The 21,255-nt window shown below is 38.9% G+C and overlaps 1 protein-coding gene across 1 annotated transcript in view; it reads left to right on the top strand.

Annotated features, from left to right (window-relative positions):
• Positions 1-2,756: 2,756 nt before the first annotated feature.
• The window catches only part of aacs (acetoacetyl-CoA synthetase), a 36,530-nt gene continuing 18,031 nt past the window's right edge, over positions 2,757-21,255 (top strand). The window contains exons 1-10 of the mRNA XM_042422123.1: positions 2,757-3,057; positions 5,766-5,869; positions 7,742-7,862; positions 8,906-9,019; positions 14,279-14,376; positions 15,511-15,625; positions 16,204-16,285; positions 16,434-16,587; positions 18,796-18,876; positions 19,800-19,924. Coding sequence (XP_042278057.1) covers positions 2,919-3,057; positions 5,766-5,869; positions 7,742-7,862; positions 8,906-9,019; positions 14,279-14,376; positions 15,511-15,625; positions 16,204-16,285; positions 16,434-16,587; positions 18,796-18,876; positions 19,800-19,924 — 1,133 coding nt within the window. The 5' untranslated portion in view covers positions 2,757-2,918. The remainder of the gene's footprint in view (positions 3,058-5,765; positions 5,870-7,741; positions 7,863-8,905; positions 9,020-14,278; positions 14,377-15,510; positions 15,626-16,203; positions 16,286-16,433; positions 16,588-18,795; positions 18,877-19,799; positions 19,925-21,255) is intronic.

Raw genomic sequence — 21,255 nt, 5'->3', positions numbered from 1 at the left:
TTGGACTCTGGGTCTCTATGCAACTTTTAAGGACACTGATACCACATTACAAAACATTATCAGACAGGTTACAACATTTCTGTTAGCCTGGTCTATCTTGTTCCTCTGCTTTATAGTAGCCTATCTGCTGTGCCAGACCACACAGCAGCATAGAAAAGAAAAAATATATAATCACAAAGCAGAGCTGCTCACTGTTGCATTTGTTAGAATAATGTGGCCACAGATGATTCATTTAGTGCAGTTTGGAAGGGGAGGTTTTGCCTTCCTTCACTTTGAGTGTGTATTTTGAGATTCCACACATGCATTGGCGGCTTTTAGACTAATGTTTAATGCAGATTGATAACATCTTTATTTACACTGGTTGATGAAAGCAAACAACACAGAAGGGACTGAGGCATTGGTGTGGTCGCTGAATGCAGACTAAATAGTTTGATTCTGCAGTCCTTGTGATTTAGACCATGTAAATCTCTTACATTTTCTGTAAAGCATAATTATTATGGTAAAAATACTCTACAAAAATAAGGGAAAGACAGTCATTTGTCATTATTGTGCAATTGCCCTTTATAGGAAAAGAGAATTATAGACATATAGTATTGCAAACTAGATTAAACAGGACACGGCAAGAATAGAAAGGCTCTCTTAAATCATTGAATCAAAGTTGAGATGACACCACCGGTCAGGAAGGAGGGTCGTTCTTCCCTCTCACTGATTGGGCACACCCCTAAACGCTCCTATTTTCTCGCTCTCTCATTGGCCAATTTGCGTACTGTGAGGGACCAAAGGCCTGTTTACCATTGATCAAATGAGACGCCAGTCTTTTGTTTATACGCCTCCCACATAGACCGATCCGTCGGCTGATGTGGAACCAGTGTACTAAGGACCAATCAAAATCTCTCATTTTGACAGGCAAGATTACCGCGCGTGGACCGCGACCACACAATTCTCGTGCGCGTTCATGTGTGAGAGAGGTTCAAGACTTCTACGCGGTGCATGTGTTAAAGAATTATAAAATTAAGCAAATTGTATGTTTTGGGTTTTTTTTTGGGAAAATCTTATATATCTTATAAAAAGTATATATCTTATATTCTATATTTATGTAAACCTATATCTAACAGCTAGCATTTTGGCTAAAATACCAGTCAACTACCAGTCAGTATAACAATTAGGGTTAATAGGCTGTTGCGTTTGCTACCATTCAAAAAACAGACGTACTTCAAAAACAGAGATGAGGAAGTCTTGGAATAATTTGCTTACTTACTTAAAATATCAATTACATTCAAACACCTTTGTCATAGTAGCTGTAATGTACTGGGTAAATTATATTTTGATTGAAACAGTGGAAAAATTAAAGATAACACTCAGCAAACTGCGATGGTGGAAGAAGTATTCATATTTTACTGCAATACAAGTTGCAATTTCACAATGTAAAAATGCACCACCACAAGTTATACGTTCAAAATCCTCCTTAAGTACAGAAGTATTACCAGTCAGTTTTGTATTATCATATATTATATTCATAAATTATTGTTACAAATGCACGGGGCTGGTAGTTGGTGGAGGTGGAGCTGATTTGAGCCACATTAGTTTATTCTATAACAGTGCATTATATTTTATAAATTGATCATAGTTTTTTAATGTAAAATCTCAGTCTCTAAATAGATGAAGGTTAGATTGGATAACTTCTATCCCCTCAGGGGCAACTAGTTTGGTTGGCCATGTGACAAAAAAACAAAACAAAAAGAGAAACAGGTCAGAACATGAAAGACATACTGCTGTAACAGTAACACTAATGGCCGACCATTCGTTATGCACCTTAAGCCAGAGCCAGTGAAACAGGCAAAACATATGCAATGAAACCTTAAAAACAATTAATTGTAAAAACTATACATATACAGTACAGTACAACTAACTGTGGTGGAGGAAAAAGCATGATATTTGCCTCCGAAATTAAGTTAAGTAGAATTAGCCCATAAAGGAGAATAAAGTGGAAATATCTCAAAGTACCTCAAAGTTACAGCGTATTTAAGTGGGCTATAGTAACCTACTAATTACAACCTACTCATTAACATCCTCCAACTGACAAGTTATGATCAATTTGTGGTAGAATGGAATAATAATAGATTTGAAATGCGATATACAACTTGAAATGAAATATTGACTGTACAAAGGAAATATGGACTGTACTATAGACAAAGAGACGAAGTGTATAAAATATATGAAGGTGACAAGTGCAAAAATTAAATGTGACATGGATATAAATAATTACATTATGTCACAGTGTAGGTTGAATACAGTGTACAGTCCAGTTTGATGACATATATTAAAGTGACAGGCATTAAACGAGGGATGTGAAATGTGAAGTCCAGTTTGATAAAAGGACAGTTCAGCAGTTTAGTAGGGCAACAGCTTCTGGAAAGGTCCAGAAACAAACAAACAAAAAACACAAACGAACACATGAGCACATCCCTTATAATAACAACAACCACAGCCATAAATTAAATTAAATACAAAGCAGTTTTTCTTTAAAGATTATAGTCTACTATACTCATGAATACTTAAATATGAATACAATCTCATGTAATATTCATACACCTGCAGCTCCTTGGGGCCCCTTTAGTATTAAGTATTTTGTCCTCAGGGCGGTGGCTGTGTAGTTTGTTTTCTCTACAACAGTTTTGAACAGAGTGCTCTTGAATGTATCTCGCTTACGTCATGACGCCGGGCGTGTCCTGTCAGTTTTTCCTTGGCTGCCTCACGCCTGCCTTTGACAGTAAGCCTTGCTAGCTGTCGCACGCTGTCTAACACTCAAACGAAGCAGCTAGCCGGTGCTCTAATTCAACACGAGCTCTCATCTCAGGGACAGTTAGCTTCACAAAGGCGCTCCGGAGTTTAGCTGCCGACGAAGGGACACAACAAAGATGTCTAAGGATACGGAAGGCAAGAGCGAGAAAATCATGGATTTGGAGAGTAAGGTGTTGTGGTACCCGGACTCCAAGAAGAACACACAGATGGATAAATTCAGGATACAGGTCAACGGGGACTACGGACTTAATCTGGGTGAGCAGAGAGGAGGGAGGAAGACCGACAGGGAGCCAGACAGAGAGATAGAGAGGATGTGTTCAGTTACAAGTGGGATTTTGTCGTCTCTTTGAAGCTTCTTTGGGCTTGCTAACTGAAACGAATACAAACAGAGATTCAGACAGTGCCTCCCCGCAGCCTGATGTTAATATATGTTGTGTAATTACTTTACAGACAGCTTATTACCTCTAATTTACCACTGTCTAAAGCTGCTTTGCAATGCAGCAGCTAGCTTTGGTGCGCACCCATTAGATATTTATTGCTATAGAGGTAGTGAGTCAGCATAAATATATATTTGGTATAGACGAAAAATGAGTAAGGATGTCCTTTAATGTATACCTTTCCCGTTTTGACAATAATTAGCTGTGTTTACAGCACTGCAGCTCTGCTTTGCATCCATGTCTGGACTCAACTCCCAAGTGAAGACCGTCTGGCTGCAGATATGCCAAGCAATGAAAGACAGCGGCCTGTTTCACTTGTATCTATTTTGTATTTATACCGTGTCAGTTGCTGAATGCTGAAAAACTTGATTATCCGGATATGGCATGAATAGAGAGGGGGAGAGTTACGTAATTGGAGAGGTGGGAGGGATGTAGACAGCTATGACAGATGGGTGTGTGAAATGAAAAATGTGAAAATGGCAAAAAAAAGTGTTACACAAACTGTCTAGATTTAAATCCTTTGAGTCCTCATTCAGCTAGAATCCCCTCTTTTCTCTTCTCTTCAAAATCAGTCTCATTTGTTTGTTTATAATAATCCAGGGTGCGAAAATCAGAGGGGGATGTTTTCAAAACGTTTTTATTCATGAAAATAAATCAGAACCACAGTGGACCTATAGAGACTGTGGAGTCTATTTGGCTATTTCTTGCAGCTGTCACAGTAACATTTATAAAAATATAAACTTAAATAAAAGAATTACGAAACTTGAAGTTGATCACTGCATTTGCAGGAATATTTTAATTATAATAGCCTGATATTTTCACTCAGTGATGTGAAGTCAAGTTCATGCCTTGTCCTTTCCTCATGTGGACACATAGGAGATGTGATCATATACAATAAAACAAAAGGTTAAATGCTAATTTAACTTTAATCCCACCGACTGGGGACCCGCAGACCCCAGAGGTATACTTTTTGTCATATCTCACAGGTGCTTTATTCTGTCATTCCAATTTTTCGTGACTTTGTCAATCAGTTTGTATCACTTAATATCATTGTTATCTGTTTCTGTGTTAATTAGTGCTTTTTAAAAATACCAATATATTGGTGTCCTGGGGGACTCCAGTCAAAAGCACCTGATTCCACCTATGCAGTTTTAATAGATGGAGCTATGTATTGAGGTCATGTTTGCCGTGGGTCCTAATTTAAAGTATCACACACTATCAGGGAGGTAGAGGCACTCTGTCATTTTGAAAACTTTGTGGAAACATTGTACTTGTAATAAAAGCTGCAATTTATATTAAAGAAAAGTATATATTTTCATTTTACACAATATGCAAATTAACTGTAACTTTCCTAAAATAATAATAATTTGTTTTTTTTTCAGATGACATTAATTACATAACCAGTAATGTTTTGAGTAGAAATAAGTTAACATTTTACTATAATGGTTGTTTCTTACAGCACTGTCTTGGGGTCCCCAGGGACCCCAGTAGATAGTCCTTGTATGTTAAATATGTTGGTAAGATCAGGGTTAATATGCCCGAATTAAATCTCCCAGTGCTCCTTTCAGTACTGTGGACAGCGCCACTCTACACTAAATAGGCTACAGCATATGCCTACTTGTCAGACTAAGAAACCAGTCTGCTTTGATGATGGAGGATCTTCCTGTGGAGGGGTCACTGCACACGGTGTCGTCTCTATTGTCATTGTCAAGTCCATTTCTGATTTTATCGTTGTTTGCACTATAGACTGTTCTCACGTTGCAGCCCTTTACCTAGGTTTTTTCTCCCTCACAATGAGGGAGACACATTTTTGTGTGTCTCCATTGGGGATAAAAATAACTCAGCAGAGGCATGAATATATAAACCACGGGGATTAATGCACACCATGCATTAATCCAATGTCTTGATTCTTAAGAGTACATGTTGGTTAGGTTAGTTGCCAAATTGGCTGATAGAGAGGGCAACCCTTTGTAGTGGCTGGTGGTTTGCGATTCTGTTTCACAAAAGTCTTTTTTCCCTGCATCTTTCTCATAAATAATTAATTTACAGCTATAGAAACTACTACTACTGCTCACAGCTCATAGACATATAGATGTATACGCAAGCTGACGAGTGATTGTGAGTATGTGGTGCCTATAAAGGCTCAAAAGCCAAAAAGGTTGGGAACAGCTGCTTTGAATTATTCTTGGAGGTTTGCCAGCATTTGCTTGATCACTCTGACCTTGTGTTTTCCTTTCTGTTGGTCAGTGTATGTCAATGAAGAGGTCAAATCTTTGTAAATCCATAGGAATATTGGAATCATCTTAAAATATAAAGTAAACCTAAGATGTCAAATGAAGAAATTATGTTTGGAGAATATAATCTCAAGCATACAGAACTATATGACAGTGTTTTGTTAATGCCTAATTAACAAATGCCTGATCTTTTCACCAGTTTAACCAGCTGTAGTAACTAAGTCACACCAGTAAATTAATATGTCAGTTATAAATCTGTAATAATCACTGATTCTTTCTCTCTGTCCACTAGTTAACTACAATGACCTGTACCAGTGGTCGGTGCACAGCTATTCAGAGTTCTGGGCGGAGGTGTGGCGCTTCTGTGGAGTAGTCAGCTCCAAACCATTCGAAGAGGTGAGTGCGTCAATCTTCTGGTGCATCGTAGCCTAAATTCAACAGCCATATTTATTAAGAAATCTAAAACAAAAAGAAAAGATACCAAATGTGTCTCACATTTTGTTCTCAAAGTTGCCGGTAGAGGAGAGAAACTACTCACCAGTGTTTCACCTGCGGCAGTTTCTTTTTTTATGGTGCTAATTTCCTGGATTGTCACTCTGCTGCATTCTTATCGCTCTAAAGTCACACATTAACGTCCATTAAAACAAACTGCTTTATTTAACACTGTAAAATGGCTGTAATGTCCATTTGTGGCCATACTCTTCAATTTTTGGGCCTCATTCATGAATCAAATAGATCATGTTTATATGTGCGGACAAACTGCGGTATTCTTTCATGTTTTATTTATTTATTTCCAAAGTTTGTTGGGGAAAAAAAACGTACCCTCTGAGTGGATGGGTAAATTTGTTTGTGGTGAGTTTTAGGCCATGAAGTAAAGTGTATGCCAAGTAAAATATAACTTCATTTTGAAATACCAGATATAAGAAATTCCACCTGAGTAACTATTTACAACATTTTTATCATGTTTCCAAAAACTTTGTCCCACCGTAACGTGATTTGATATATATTGATGTATATGATGACGTAAAAAGGATTTTTAAAGGATTGTTACGTGCCGTCGTCGTGCTCTCGTGACCTGACAGTCAACTGTCATTTTTTTTCGCTATTATTTTTTTGGCATTTTATGCCTTCGTTATGTAGTGGTAAGTAGATAGATGATGTTTTTTAACTTTTAAATCAATAGTTTCTATTTGCACTTCACCACCCATGCAGAGAAGACAATTTTGAATGAGGCCCATTGTGTCCTTAGTAACTTCATGGTCGTATTGCCACCATGTGAACACTCTGCCTTACACATTACCTTCAAAGGAAAGGCAGTAATGTGATAGGATTCATTCTAAATGAGCAGACACAGAGCTCATTGTTTAATTCATCAACCACTTTCCAGTCAACAAAAAGTATTTTGGAATGAAGGAAAATCTCCAGTTGATGAAAAGTCCGCTTATCAAAACTATAATCATCCCTATTTTATCTCAGCTACATTAATAAACAAGTAGATTGATTTTAAAGTATCTTAGTTGTTTGTGTTCATCATATAATTTACTGTCTAGCCTCTTAATGTTGTTGAGCTCCAGTATATTGCCACTCAGATGTGGGTACGTGAGGTAGTACATTTTTCCTGGTGCTTACAGTAAGCTTATCACGCTGTGTCATGTTATTACACACCCCTAGTGTACACATGGATAACAGATTCCACGTCTCATGTGGGCTAGCAAACATTTTTTTCTATCCACTAAATAGATAAGGTATACAGCCCCACAATACATCAGATGGATGACAGGGATTAATTAACCTGTCAATCAAGCATTTTGTAACAGCGGATCCCGTGTACATCCTGTGTTTGCTCTGGATTTTTATGACAAGCAGGTGTTTGATTGATGGTTTTTCTCACTGTTGTTTTGTTTCAAGTACAGCAGCACAATCAGCTCACAGTGGAGGCTAATACTTGATCACAAAACAGTCAATGGCTTTCATTTTTAAATACTTTGACCACATAATTCCATTTGCATCCTCCATAAAAATTGTGAGGGCTTTCTTCAGAGCCCAGTGTAGATACTTTACCTCCCTGATCACTGAGATCTTTGTAATGATGTATTTCCTTTCCTTTTATTTCATTATTGTACAATGTTTCTTGTGCTGTTCACTTTAATGAGAAAGAAAAGCAACATCCTTGTTGACAGGAGACTTGATTCTGTGCCAGCAAGAGTACTTAGTTAACAACAACGCTGTGTCTCTCTCCTGTGTGTGTGTTTTATGGGTGTATAACAGGTAGTGGATGTATCCAAACGGATCTCGGATGTACCGGAGTGGTTTAAAGGAGCTCGACTCAACTACGCAGAGAACCTGCTCAAACATGCAGACCAGGACAAAGTGGCTCTCTATGCTGCCAGTACGTAAAGTATATGATGCTGATTTAAAAAAACAATATAATACGCTATACAGCAATACATCAGTGTTGCACCATAAGTGTTTGCTTTATTGATCCCCAGTGGTGATATCAACTATCCTGGCAGTGTTAATTCCATGTTATACACTATATACACAGAACACACACAGTCTTTCCATCCCCATCTACATTTAGATTTTTCTCTTAAGACACACACCACACATTTTATGTTTAATCTCTCTCATAAAACACACTTTTACACAATCAAATCACGCACGGCCGGTTAAGTTTCAGTAGTGTTTTACTTATTTGGCTTTTATTTTGTGCATTTTGATCTCTGTATGTGTTATTTAGGGTTTTACTTTTCTTGGTTGCAGATTGCATTTACATGCTGTTCTATTTTGTCTTCATAATATTTATTTCTAAACCAAATAAGCAGAAGGAAAGTTGGGAGGACATGAACATGAGTTTTTGAGCACAAGATCGATGCAGCTGTGAGCGTGAGGCTGCATACGTCACTTTATTAGATTACCTCTCAGGGCTGTCACATACTAATGGATAGGCTCTTCTTTATTGCCCCATCTGTGCGTACGTGTATGTGCACACACACACGCACACATGCACTCTCCTTCAGGAGCTATAATGTAATTTCGAGAAGGCCCCGTTGGTCACAATGCTGCGTAGCCTCTGTGAATGTCAGTAAACTATTACTTAGAGAGATAAGAGGGCTGCTCCTGTCTGTGGCTTTTTCCTGCTGCATCATTTCTCTCTATTTATGTCTCCATCTCAGCCTTCACTCTCTTTTTCTGCTTTAATCTTTTTCTCTTAATTTTTTTTCTTTCTTTGCTTTGGATTTTAATTTCAGGGGCTTCTTTGGCATTCAGCCCACCGATCTATAAATAAAAACAAACATTCACGTACTATACTAATCCCATACTAATCAAACATCATCGGTTCTCTGAATAATTCCTTGAAATGTACATATTTTTTTTCAGTTTCTGCATAAGTGTCTCACTTTCTTTTTTTTTTTTATCTGTGTCTCCTAGTGGAGGCAAACGATGAGATCGTGAAGGTGACGTTCGGGGAGCTGAGGCGTGATGTGGCGTTGTATGCTGCAGCCATGAGGAAGATGGGCGTCCAGACAGGAGACAGGGTTGTGGGTGAGTCTCAGATTTATTGCTCTTTGTCTCAGTGGGGGAAATCAAGAAAATATGGAAAAAAATATGTCATCCTGTCTTTATATAACTTTTTTTATTGGCCAAGTTGCTCAATAAAAAGACAGTTAAAAAAACAAAAAGAAAATAGCTGGTCGATAGATTCATCGCTGTCTTCCTGACTTATATCTGTTTCTCATTTGTTGCCTGTTGCACATGGACCTTTTTTTTGCCATAGCTATGTGTGTGTGTGTGTGTGTGTGTGTGCACAGTAGTAGGGAGGGCTGGCCTGTCTTGGCACAAGTTGCAGCTCTTTCTGAATGTCGCCATTTATTTTTTCAAAGTTTATATTTGTACAAGGAGGAATGGGTGGGGGAGCATGTTTTTCTGCAACGCCCCTCTATACAGTCCTGGACAGATCTACACATTGATATCTCAGTATTAAAGAGTACAACCTGCCATTGACTACTGCTTTTGCAGCAATTGGAGCTTTAATGCCATTTAAAGATCAGCAAAAAGTTCTCTAAGGGTCAAATACTTTTAAGATTTTTCATGTATAGTTGTTCCCGATCTCAGTGGCTTGTCACTACATGGCCAGCTGTGGAAATGCATGCTGTATGTCGCGTCTGTTAGAACAGCTCTTAAGGTACAGCGATGTCATGGGAATGCATGAGAACTGCATTGAATCTTATCTATCATGGTCTCTATTTCATGCTCTCACTGTCTCGGTATCAGGAGCTTCAGTTACACAGCAGTCGTCAAACAGGAGCATCTCAGATGTCTGAATATGTCGCTCTTTGAAACAACTTCTGTTACTACTCTTCTACTACTAACATTGAAGCTAACAGAAGAGAAACCCTGGTTGTACTGGACACTTCCTTGGCAGGACTATGTGATTATCAAGTTGAGTGTTGCAGAAAAAGAGCAGCCTAACCCTGTGAAAAAAAAAAAAAAGCCGGTCTGTATTCTTACATAATCAGTAAAAAAAAATCATGGAACTTCAATTTCCAAGGCTCTTTTATGTTCAGTAGTATCCTGCACTTACTTTGAGGCATCAACGATTTAGGCTGCTGTTCATGTTATCATATTGAGCTACTCTATCCAGGAATGACCAGGGTGTGTATAAAAGTGGGTTTGAGGTCAGAGGAAAGATGGATATTGCGGTAGGGAAATCCATTAGCTAAATGACTTAAGCGCTATGGGAATCTCATTAGAAAGACAAGAAGGAGGGGAGGGAGGGAGGGAGGGAGGGACAGAAAGGGAGAGGGAGTTAGTGAAGACCAGAAAGAGGAAGAGAGAGAGAGAGATGCCAGCTCCTTCATAACCCCTTTCTCCCCTCTCCCCATTACTTTCCTTACATATCTAAACACAAATCTGTGTGTGTTAAGTGTGTGCTCCCTTGTGTGTGTGTGTGTGTGCATGTGTGTGTGTATTAGAGTGAGACATGTCCATGTCCTTAGGTTGAAACTAAAATGGTCTTGTCAGTATCCGTAATCCAGGAGATATATAAGCACTTAGCTGATGAAGCCAACCAGGTTTTATACCAGGACATGAGCCAGCCCACACTTTTACCTAAGCACACACACACACATACACACACACACATACACATGTATTCTCCTTTTTGTGCACTTTGCTCAACATCACCCCCACCCTGTTAAGAAGCTTGTATCTAGCCTTCACACCCACTATTTTCCATCCACTGGGAAATACTTGTTCTATTTATTTTATGCCATTAAAACACACACTGTGCAATCACAGTCTTTTACTGTTGGCTCCCCAACAGCTACACTGGAGCAGTTAAGGAAGAGTAATATGAATTCAAATTGTTTAAACTCTAACAAATAAAGATAAAAATGGTAGGAATAAAACCTGAAATTTCATCACACAGAAGCTGCTGACTTCAGCCAGCTCCAGAGCCTATGTAATCAAACAATAGTAATAGGATTTCGCTTCTTTTTCTCGATTTTACTCAAAATGTCAACTTCTCAAATACATCTGTATATGTTCAAGCTGAAATCCAATCTGAAATAATGTGAGTGGACAATGTAAACAATTTGTGGAACAACCTTAGCAACAAAGTCTACAGGACAGACGGCTGTTTGTGGGCATGAACAAATGATCTGATGTCAGTTTGATGGGAAAGTAGAGGTAACATTGCAAACAGACTGTTCAGAGCAGGCTGAAGCCTGGGCTTTTGACTTTGAGGGAGCATTTTTACATACATTCACCTCATGGTTTGGAACTTTGAGTATGTTTAACACAGACATCCACCATTACGACATTATTATAAATGACAGAAAGTCACAAAAAGCATGACTTTCCCGTAAAGTTTACCATGGAGCTGCTTCACAGGAGTTTGGTTCTTGGCTCCAGAGCACATGCATAGATGTTGTTGAGGAAGGATTCACTATCTTGCTTAATTTTTCTCAGCTGATTTCAAACAAGCGGTCCACAGGTCACAAGCTTCTGTAACCATTATCCAATTACTACTCAACTCACTTGGCTAAAGCTCTAATAACTAAATCCAGAAAAGTCAGTCATTTCTGTGTCTTGTGGTGCTTTTTGAGCCCTTGAAATCAATATATGTGTCAGAAACTGGTACATAAACAAAATAGTAGCCAGATGTTAGAACAGTAGCACTGTAATGGTGCATTTAATTATGAAGCGGTGATGAACTGATGTCACATCATGTACAAGTAACATTAACATCTCGAAGCGCAATCTGGGTTCCATTCAGTGGTTACCAATGTGCATGTATGACCTGAAAAGTTTTATAGTTGTATGCATGATTAAACTGAAATTGACAGCCATGTGTGACTTTGACGTGTAAGTAGTGTCACAACATTCCAAGATAGTGATTCATAACATTGGCCACGGAGGCAGTCAAGCAAGGCGTTGTCGTAAGACTATGATCCATGACGCTATTTGTCCTGGTCCACTGTGAGATAATGCCCGTCGTGCCCAGTGTAGCAGTACGGTGATATATCAGCCTGAGATGTCATCCAGTTAGGATCAGCTTCCTGGTTACAGCAGGAGTCAACATAGCAACCAAACAGAGCCTGATTAGTCATGATTCATAGGAAGTGACCAGTCAGTCTACTGGACTGGCTGGAACTACCAGCTGTATAATTGTTTTATCATGTTAGATTAGATACATGCTATCAACAAAGCAGCCCTGTGTTTATAGGTAGCATGAGAGTTTCTGTGATGAGCCTGGCCACTGATTTTCACTTATGTCATAGTTTCGTTTACAGACATGTGGGCAGTGGCCATTTTTGTCCTTTCTAGTACTGACCGTAGTCTAATTAGAGATACAATAGCAGTATTAGGTATAGGGATATGATACAGCAGTCACCTTATCACAGTATAAATATATTTCCTATATCAGGCCTGATATAAATATTATTTCATATACATATTAATTAGATCTGTGTATTACTACTTGGTTGATTACAAGTCTATTGCAGGCTTTTGTTTATTTTAGCCATAAAAGGCAATTTTCTCTGGAGGGGACATAACATCCTTTTTTTTTTCAGCATCATCTTTATTGGTTTTGTAACATAACAGCCCTTGAGCTGAATAATGCAAGAATATACAAAAATATAACCACATAGATGCCAGATCAGCCCACCCTTCCCTGAGTCAGTGTAAGATATAAAGCCTCTTACTCTCTGTTTGTCACACACAATCTAGAAGCAACTCTTTTAATGATTGTAGATGGCCATCTTGTTCCTAGACGATAAATTGCCTAACCTAGAGGTGAGTGCAGGGTAGCCCATACTGAGAGGAGAGCTCTTTAAAAGGGCTCCATCTTTAAACAGATTCCCAAAAGTTTTGATACCTTTTTTTAAACCATCGTTTTGTGATACCATCTCTAAGGGCTTTAGGTAAGGAGGGATTTATGTGAAAAGGGGATTTGTCATAAATAGATTGGATATCAGTGATTGGGTTTCAAGTAAAGAACGGGAAAAAGAAGCAAAATCTGACTACTGCTATTTGTTTATGTAGACTCTGGAGCTGGCAGAAGTCTGCCAGAGGGCAGCTTCTGGGAGCTAACCAATCAGAACAGAACGGGCTCGTCAGGAGAAAGGAACTAAAACGGCCTGTTTCAGACAGAGGCTGAACCGAAGGACTGCATAACGAGTTTTTTTAAACTGTAAATCATGCAAAGATATTCCAGTAGAACTCCAGAATAAAAATATAGACCTGGAAATTTGCATGTGATGTCCTCTTTAAATTGCCAATATTTAATGAATAGATTTGGTGTGTAACTTTCTGTGTATTTCCAGGAACGTTTGTCATGACTGAAGGGAAGCACTGGCACCAAGCATCTCAGATAAAGTGTATATAGAAAGTAAAATCCAAAAGTGGAAACTAGGGACATGATAGTCTTGCAGAGAGATGAAACTGATCTAAATTGGTATTGGCTGAAGTTAACATAAAAATTAATAGTCGTCGGGTAATGGTTAAGAACTTCAATATCATGCATGCCTATTCGATCTCTTATTTTCCATAGTGCAGTTATCAATAAATCTCTCTCTCTCTCTGATTCTCTCTCTCTTTCCCTCCCTCTCCATCTCTGATTGTCTGGCTGTCCACTGAAACGACTCGCAGTATCCTTGGGCACCACTTCCTATATTGATCAAGGAATATATCATGTCAAAGACAGCGGTTATGATCTCGGCAGTGCTTGTTAAAAATGAAATATTCCCAGCGCCCTGGTTGATATTCATCACTTGTCCTCCTCCCTCGTCTTTCCCCTTTTTACAATCTCACATTTTTCTCTCTCTATCCAGATTGTTTTTGCTTACTGTCTTTCTGTTTCTCCCTCTTGTCTTCCTCCACTATTCTTTCAGTCAGGTGACCTCTGTGGTATCCAAGACAAAGACTACATAACACGTCCAATTCCTCTCATTTTACCACTACTACTACATTTCACATCATTTAGAAGACTTAAAACTTATGTAACAACAAACACGATGAGTCCTGATATTCCTGACCGTTCCTTTCTACTGCAATATACTATATTTCTGTATATACTGAATAAACTGTAATTTTCCATGCTACTTTTGATCACAGAAGCCCAATATAAACAATGGATCATTATCTTTTATGGCCTTTTGATAATAATAAAGCAGTAAATCTGACATTTGATGTCACATTCTGTATGTGTTGTCATAGTGTGAATTTGTGTGTTTTAATAAAAGGGATCTCATGGATTGCCACTTGAAGTAAATGTTTTCCTCTACTCTCTCTATCTAGGCTACCTGCCCAATGGTATCCATGCAGTGGAGGCCATGTTAGCAGCAGCCAGCATTGGAGCCATTTGGAGCTCTACGTCCGTCGACTTTGGAGTCAACGTAAGAAGAACCAAATGATATTGTGTGTGTGTGTGTGTGTGTGTGTGTGTGTGTGTGGCTTGTGTGTTTCTTAATTTAGACTTCTGTTTGAATTATGATTCTTTTTTATATCATATCCAGTGGCAGTTGACAGATCTCAATGATTTACCCACTGCTGTATTTGATCAAAATAGATTCTCTAGAATAGAAACGGTTTCTTAAAAAAACTGTTTTTATCTCCCAATACTGGCAGAGTTTGTTCCTTTTTCCATCTACTGAACAACACCGGACCACAAAAGAATCTATCCATTGTCTTCTGTCAGTTCTTGTAGGGAATTCACAGTTGTGGGCACTAGAAAAGCAAACACACACAAACACATCCATACAATGTGTAAAGGGGAATGCGGTCGATCAGGAAAAAATACCATGTGCGTGCGTGAGTGTGAGTGCGATTAAATTCATCCTACAGCCATTCCTTCCTCAATGGTGCTTTTGTCATGGTCTCTGCTTTTTCTCTGGTGTGCTACTGCCCCTTGTGGCAGATCACTAGAACTACGCCTACAATAAAAACAAAATTACCTGTACAAGGAAGTCATTTGATGTTTACTCCAGTTTACAATGTAGATAGGTTGTAATGTATGAGTAATAATGAGGTCAGGGTATTTTGTGCAGACTCTTGATTAAATTACTCATACTCATACTCAGAGGGAGCTGACAACGCCCTTGAAATCTCATTGTTCTCTGTTACAGCCTCCTTCATCCTAGGCTTACACTAATATGCTCCCGTACTTGCAATGGTATTACTGTATCTTTAGGAAGAAGTATGCTGAACAGGAGATGAAACAGAAAAATTTAGAGTGTAAATACTGGAGGGGCAACCCTTATTAATGTCATTCTACTATACCTTTTCCATTTGTTTATTCCAGTGTTGTCCCTTTTAGTTAAAGGTTCTTATTCATCTCCCTAAGGCCTTAGTTAATGTTTGAACTTCCTTTTTAACAAACATAACCATTCTAGGTTTACTTTTTTGTCAGTTACATTCATTTTTTTCTCTCTCATTTCCTGTTTTTTCATGCTTACAGTATGTTCTCTAGCACTAATTATGAGTTCTTTCTTTTTTTTTACTCTCTCTCTCTCTGTCTCCCTCTCTCTCAGGGTGTCCTCGACAGGTTTTCTCAAATCCAGCCCAAACTGATCTTCTCTGTCGCGGCGGTGGTTTACAACGGCAAAACACATGACCACATGGAAAAACTGACCAGCGTTGTCAAAGGTTGGCGCCCACATTTGCTGATATTTCTGACACAATTTGTTTTTGCTCTTACTCTAAGATTATCATCCGTTTATTTGGGGGGGAATAAGAAAAATATTTGGCCTCTTCATCTGATGGATGGTACAATAAAACCTGCTGTGGTTGGCTAGACTATGTGCAGAGAGAGTCATCTTCTGCCAATATTTTTTGACATTTTTAAAAATGTTATGGTCTCTTTACAGCAATTAAAATTTGGCAGAAATGTCTGCTAACTAGGAGAAAGAGAGACATTGTAGGATGAGACCAGTAGAGTAGAACAGCTTTACTATGTTCTACAAACATTTAAAATTAAACTATCTGAATAACAGGATGGAGGATTATTTCTTTAGCTGCTACCCAGGAATATTCAGAGAGTTACTATACTAAGCATCTTTTAGTTCCTTTCTGAAAAATCCTTATTAGGCTCCATGAAGAACTGAAATGTGCTCAAGGAAATACACTGGCATTCCTGTGAGAACCCTGCTGACTTTTCATAAGATTACAGTGTGAAGAGTACACAAAAGCGCATCAGACAACTTTCTCTCTCTCTCTCTCTCTAGGTCTGCCTGACTTAAAGAAGGTAGTGGTGATTCCCTACGTTCGCTCCAAACAGGAGACAGACCTCTCCAAGATCCCCAACAGGTGTGTATCTGTGCATGGTTACAACTACACCAAAGAGTTAAAATGGACCAAATGATATAACAACAGATATTTTTTTGAATTTTTTTTTATCCTCATATACTCTAGCAATGTTTTCTTTAATTTCTCTTAAAAAAAAAATTCTCTACAGTGTATTTATAGATGATTTCCTGGCAACTGGACGCGGTGAGGGTGACCAGTTTCCTCAGCTGGAGTTCGAGCAGCTTCCATTCAGTCATCCTCTGTTCATCATGTACTCCTCTGGAACCACAGGGGCTCCCAAATGTATGGTCCACTCTGCTGGGGTAAGAAATAAACACTCACCCCAGCCAAGAAAATCTGGGGGAGAGTGCTCTATAATTTGCTTTGGCTTGTTGTTTGTTCTTATTAGATTATTGACTGGATTTTGTCAAAAATATGAACCAAAGGGGAACTTCTGTTCCAAGTTGAAACAAAGAGACACTTTTGTTGCAGTTTGTTTATCTCAAATTTTTTTTTTTTTTGCTGCTGCTCCACAGGGGTTAGACAGACCTCAGCTGTCTCTCACACACACAGAGACACATAAGCACATGGCAGTCACATCTGTTTGCAGAGCTCTACTGGGCTTGTCCATGTGTACACTCTTATTTTCATGTGCACACCACATGACACCACACCACTCAAAAATGTATAAAATGAGTAATGTTTTTAATCATCAAGAAGAAGAAAGACAAGAGAAGAAGAAGAAAGATGAAATTGTATAATAAAACTTTAATCTTAAAGCTGAGAAAACAATCTTATCACAAGGCCCAATTTGAAGCTACTGTGGAGCTTTCAGTCATATCACATGACCCTCATCAGCAGTTTGCTCACTTGGTGTAGAACTGTGAATATTCAAATTTCCATTTTTTTTTTTCTGAGCACTGTAAGGACTTCTTATCCATTTTGGCTCAAAAGCGGAGGTTCAAAATTCATTCTTGACCTTGGAAACGGCAGTTGAGAAAACTAATTTCACCACAAGGTCCTTTTTTAGTGGCTAAATCTGAACAGCTAATGGGTGCTCCAACTCTCTCAATATCTCAGCTGTCAAAGAATATCTAGTTTTTGGTTCTTGTGCATCAGGAGCAACACTGTTTTATGATGTAATTCTCTATTTCTGGGAGCCCTCTTTCATGCCTTGATCCAGATTCAAATCACACCAACATTTTAATGGCTCTTGATCAGCTTATTGAGATCATTCCTAATATCACAATAGCAGCGACTAAAGCCGTCTATTGTATCCGTGCCGTTTGTGTTTCTATTGCATTTTCCACCACAAGATGGCAGCAGAACTCCATCAGCAGAACTCCCATCAGCAGACCTTAGAAAGGTTATTCGCTCTCAAGAGTGTATGAATGACTTTTTTTTTCCCTGCCACACACCACATCTGAATAAGGGAGAGCGTTAGATAAATGTGTGATTTCAAAAGGACCACTGCACTTTGAAGGCTGAAACACTCGGCATTCAAAATGGGTTAACACACCCTGACAAATGCATTCACACACTTGTCCTCCCTGTCTCTCTCTCTGACACACACACACCTATTTTATTCTTTCCTACTTTAGTCTTTGTTTCTTTCCTTTGTTCCATTGTTTTTCTATCCTCATCTCGAGTTAATTTCCTCTTTTTTTCAGATTCTCATTCATTTTTTTCCCCCCTGCTTCTTCTCTCCTCTAGCTCTCCCCCCTCTTTTTTCTCTCTCTCTTATTGTCTCCTCCTCTGTCCCCCGTCTCTTTCTTGTGTGGCCCTCCCCACGTCTCCCCACGCCGCCAATAATTGGACAGTAATGCGTCGGCGAAAACATTTCGTATTGCGACGCTGGCAGTCCTCTCTGGCTCTACCAATTAGCCCCGCCGCCGTTGTGCTTTCTGCTGTGTTACGGCTCTGTTAACATGCTGTCAGTAGCAAGATGGCACGCACCGAAGGACGGGTATGGCAGCTGAGTCCTGCCAAAGATGATACGCACACAGGCACACAGGCACACACACTGAGCACCTGTTTATGCGAACAGCAATGTACGAGTCGGCTCCAAACTCAAACACACAAAGTCACACACACACACACACACAGTTCATACAGTTCATACTCACCACCAGTGATAATGACCTGTCCAGCTGTGATGGGTTGGGGGACTGTGGGAGGATTGACACTTAACACAAATTGCCCTCTTGTCAAAAGAAGTGCTTGTGTGTGTGTTGTGTATCCTACTTGTGGTCAGAAGCTTTTTTTTTTTTTTTTGAGCAGCTGTGAAAATACATTATTATAATTCAAATATATATAGGGCCTAATACTTGAATTGCAGCCTGTAATTTACCGGTGTCTTTGCCATTCTGTGTGTCATATTTATGTGTTTCATGTCAGCACAATAAAAAATATAGTTCAGCAAAAGGTAACAATCCAAACAGAGGTAACAAGCAATAAATGTCAATGTCATGAATGAAAGTATGAACAGAAAACAATTAATTGTCTCTCTCTCTCTCTCTCTCTCTCTGTAGGGCACGCTTATCCAACACTTGAAAGAACACATTCTCCATGGCAATATGACCAGCAGTGATGTCATCATTTATTACACCACGGTAGGTCCAGAACAGCCTCACAATAAAAAACAACACATGCACGGTACCAAAAATCTCTAAGACCCGAGGAACTCTCCATCGCTCGCATCTCAGTTATCAACAGAGGCCGAATGTGAAAATGTTGCGGGGTATTTTATAATCATGAGCTTGGTTACAAACACATACATATGCACAAACAGATCTTGCTTAATGAGAAGCATTGAGTACTGAAGGTCAGAGCTGTGCATAATTTTTAGTTGTTCCTAAAAGTCTCCTTTGATGAGAAACATTGAGGAACACCCATTTTAAGCTGATTAAAACCACAACTTCTGTATGTTGGGAGTATTTATATATGTGTTTACATGTGATGAGAGCACAATTCAAAGTACAAATTGTTGCGTGGTTTGGGTTTGTGACACCCCTATGTTGTCATCCCCTTGATATAGAAATTGATTCTCTCAAGCACACAGAGAAGTTTTCAGATTATTAAGAACCTCTTATATTATAATATTCTCTGTTTAGTGACACTCTAACTGAATATCTGCCTGTTGTATTTAGAATTGTGTGAATTTTGGCTGCAACTACTGATTACTTTTATTATCAATTTAATCTTTTGGTTAAAAAAAACAATTAATAATTAATTTCATGTTTTAATTAATAGTTTTATTTTATGAAATATAATTTTATAGTGTTAAATCCCAAAGAATTTATAGCACAGTCATTATTATTAGTAAGTATGAGGGATGGTGCCAAACAAGGAGCGCGTCACAAAGAATTCAGTGAATCACACATACATAACTCGCAGTCTGTAAGAGTTTTCCATTTTGCAGCCCGTTTATCCATGTTGATGAGAAAGGAGTGTTTATACCAGATAAACTGACCACTGTGATTGTGTCTGTGTGTCCCTGTGTGTGTGTGTGTGCGTGTATGTGCGCTGTCCTTAGACTGGCTGGATGATGTGGAACTGGCTGGTGTCTGCTCTGGCAGTGGGAGCTTCAGTGGTTTTATATGACGGTTCACCACTAGTGCCCACACCCAATGTACTGTGGAACCTAACAGACCAGCTCGGGTGAGTTAGCAACAAACACACGCACGCACGCATGCATGCACGCACCTATAAACACACACACGCCTGCCCAAACATTGAAATAGACCCTTTAAAGCATACTCTTATTATGAAGGGTTCTTGTCATAAGTTCTATTAGTTCTATTAGTTCTGTTACTTACATACTAATATATTACTGCTAATTTAAAATTGGGGGAGTGAGGAGAGGAGGAGTTGAATAGAAAAAGAATAGATACAGAGGAAAGAGGAGGAAAATGAGTATACCGTGGTGATGATTTAAATCCATTTTGTATGGCATAGATAAGCATGGCTGTTATTTGGTGTAGGGTTTGGAAGAAAACACAGTGAAAAACAGGAAAAACTTTTCAAAACTTGTCACGTCAAGCCACCAGGCAGCAGCTGTACGAGAGTACGTAGCCTAGAATAAGTTTCACACAGATTTAAAAGAAACATCTCTCAGAGCTCAAACGCACAACAGACACCCCAAACGTCCCTTATTGATTGCCACAGATGAGCTGCCTCTTTGTCATTTTGAAAGTGCAGCGATGTGTCTTAACCAGCTGAACAGGCTGTTTTAAGTCAGCAGGATCAGCTTTCTCTTAAGTCTGTTGTTATTGAAATTGATGGTGATGTTGTAAATTTGGAGGAACCCAAAAACCAAGGTCAAACTCTACAAGACAGTCAGGTGAGCTGAAACCGTAAGTTTGCGATGTTGTTCAGAGGCTGTTCACACTATTAAACGGATGATGTGAGTATCACAAATAAAGATGAGGGATCGTACGTCACCTGATTTCATCTTTGAAAAACATTTTCTTATACGCCCAGAACAGCTTTCTGCAAATTCAGTTACTTCACTTATTGAGAGAAAATTAGTCCTGGGAATTAGTTTTTATACATATCCATTACTCTCCTTTTCCTTTTTATCTTATAGAAATATTTTCACACACTGTAGGTTCACATCCGAAGGAGCTCGGAGGATATTTACAGCAGATCCTCTGTCTTGTTAAATGTCTCCCACCACCACTACTATCACCACCATATAAACAGCAGATGTAAGCCCAGTATTGATCTTCTATTGTCTTTTGAAGACAGCAAGAGAATAGAGGAAAGGGTCAAGGATACACATGTATGAGTGTGTGTGCAGGCAGGCAATTAATTGGCTCAAATATAACAGGGGAGATGGAAAACATATTTTTTTTCCCTTATTGTGTACTTTGGTTTAAATGTCACAAAAGGCAAGTTGTATAATCTCCAACACTCCCCAGCATTTTTCATTTTATTGTTTATTTAAATTCAGCTCCCATGCTATATAATCATAATGGCCTCTGAATACA

Source organism: Thunnus maccoyii, chromosome 9 (genome assembly GCF_910596095.1).
Source record: "Thunnus maccoyii chromosome 9, fThuMac1.1, whole genome shotgun sequence".
Classification (NCBI taxonomy): domain Eukaryota; kingdom Metazoa; phylum Chordata; class Actinopteri; order Scombriformes; family Scombridae; genus Thunnus; species Thunnus maccoyii.
This window is presented reverse-complemented; position numbering and strand designations above follow the sequence as displayed.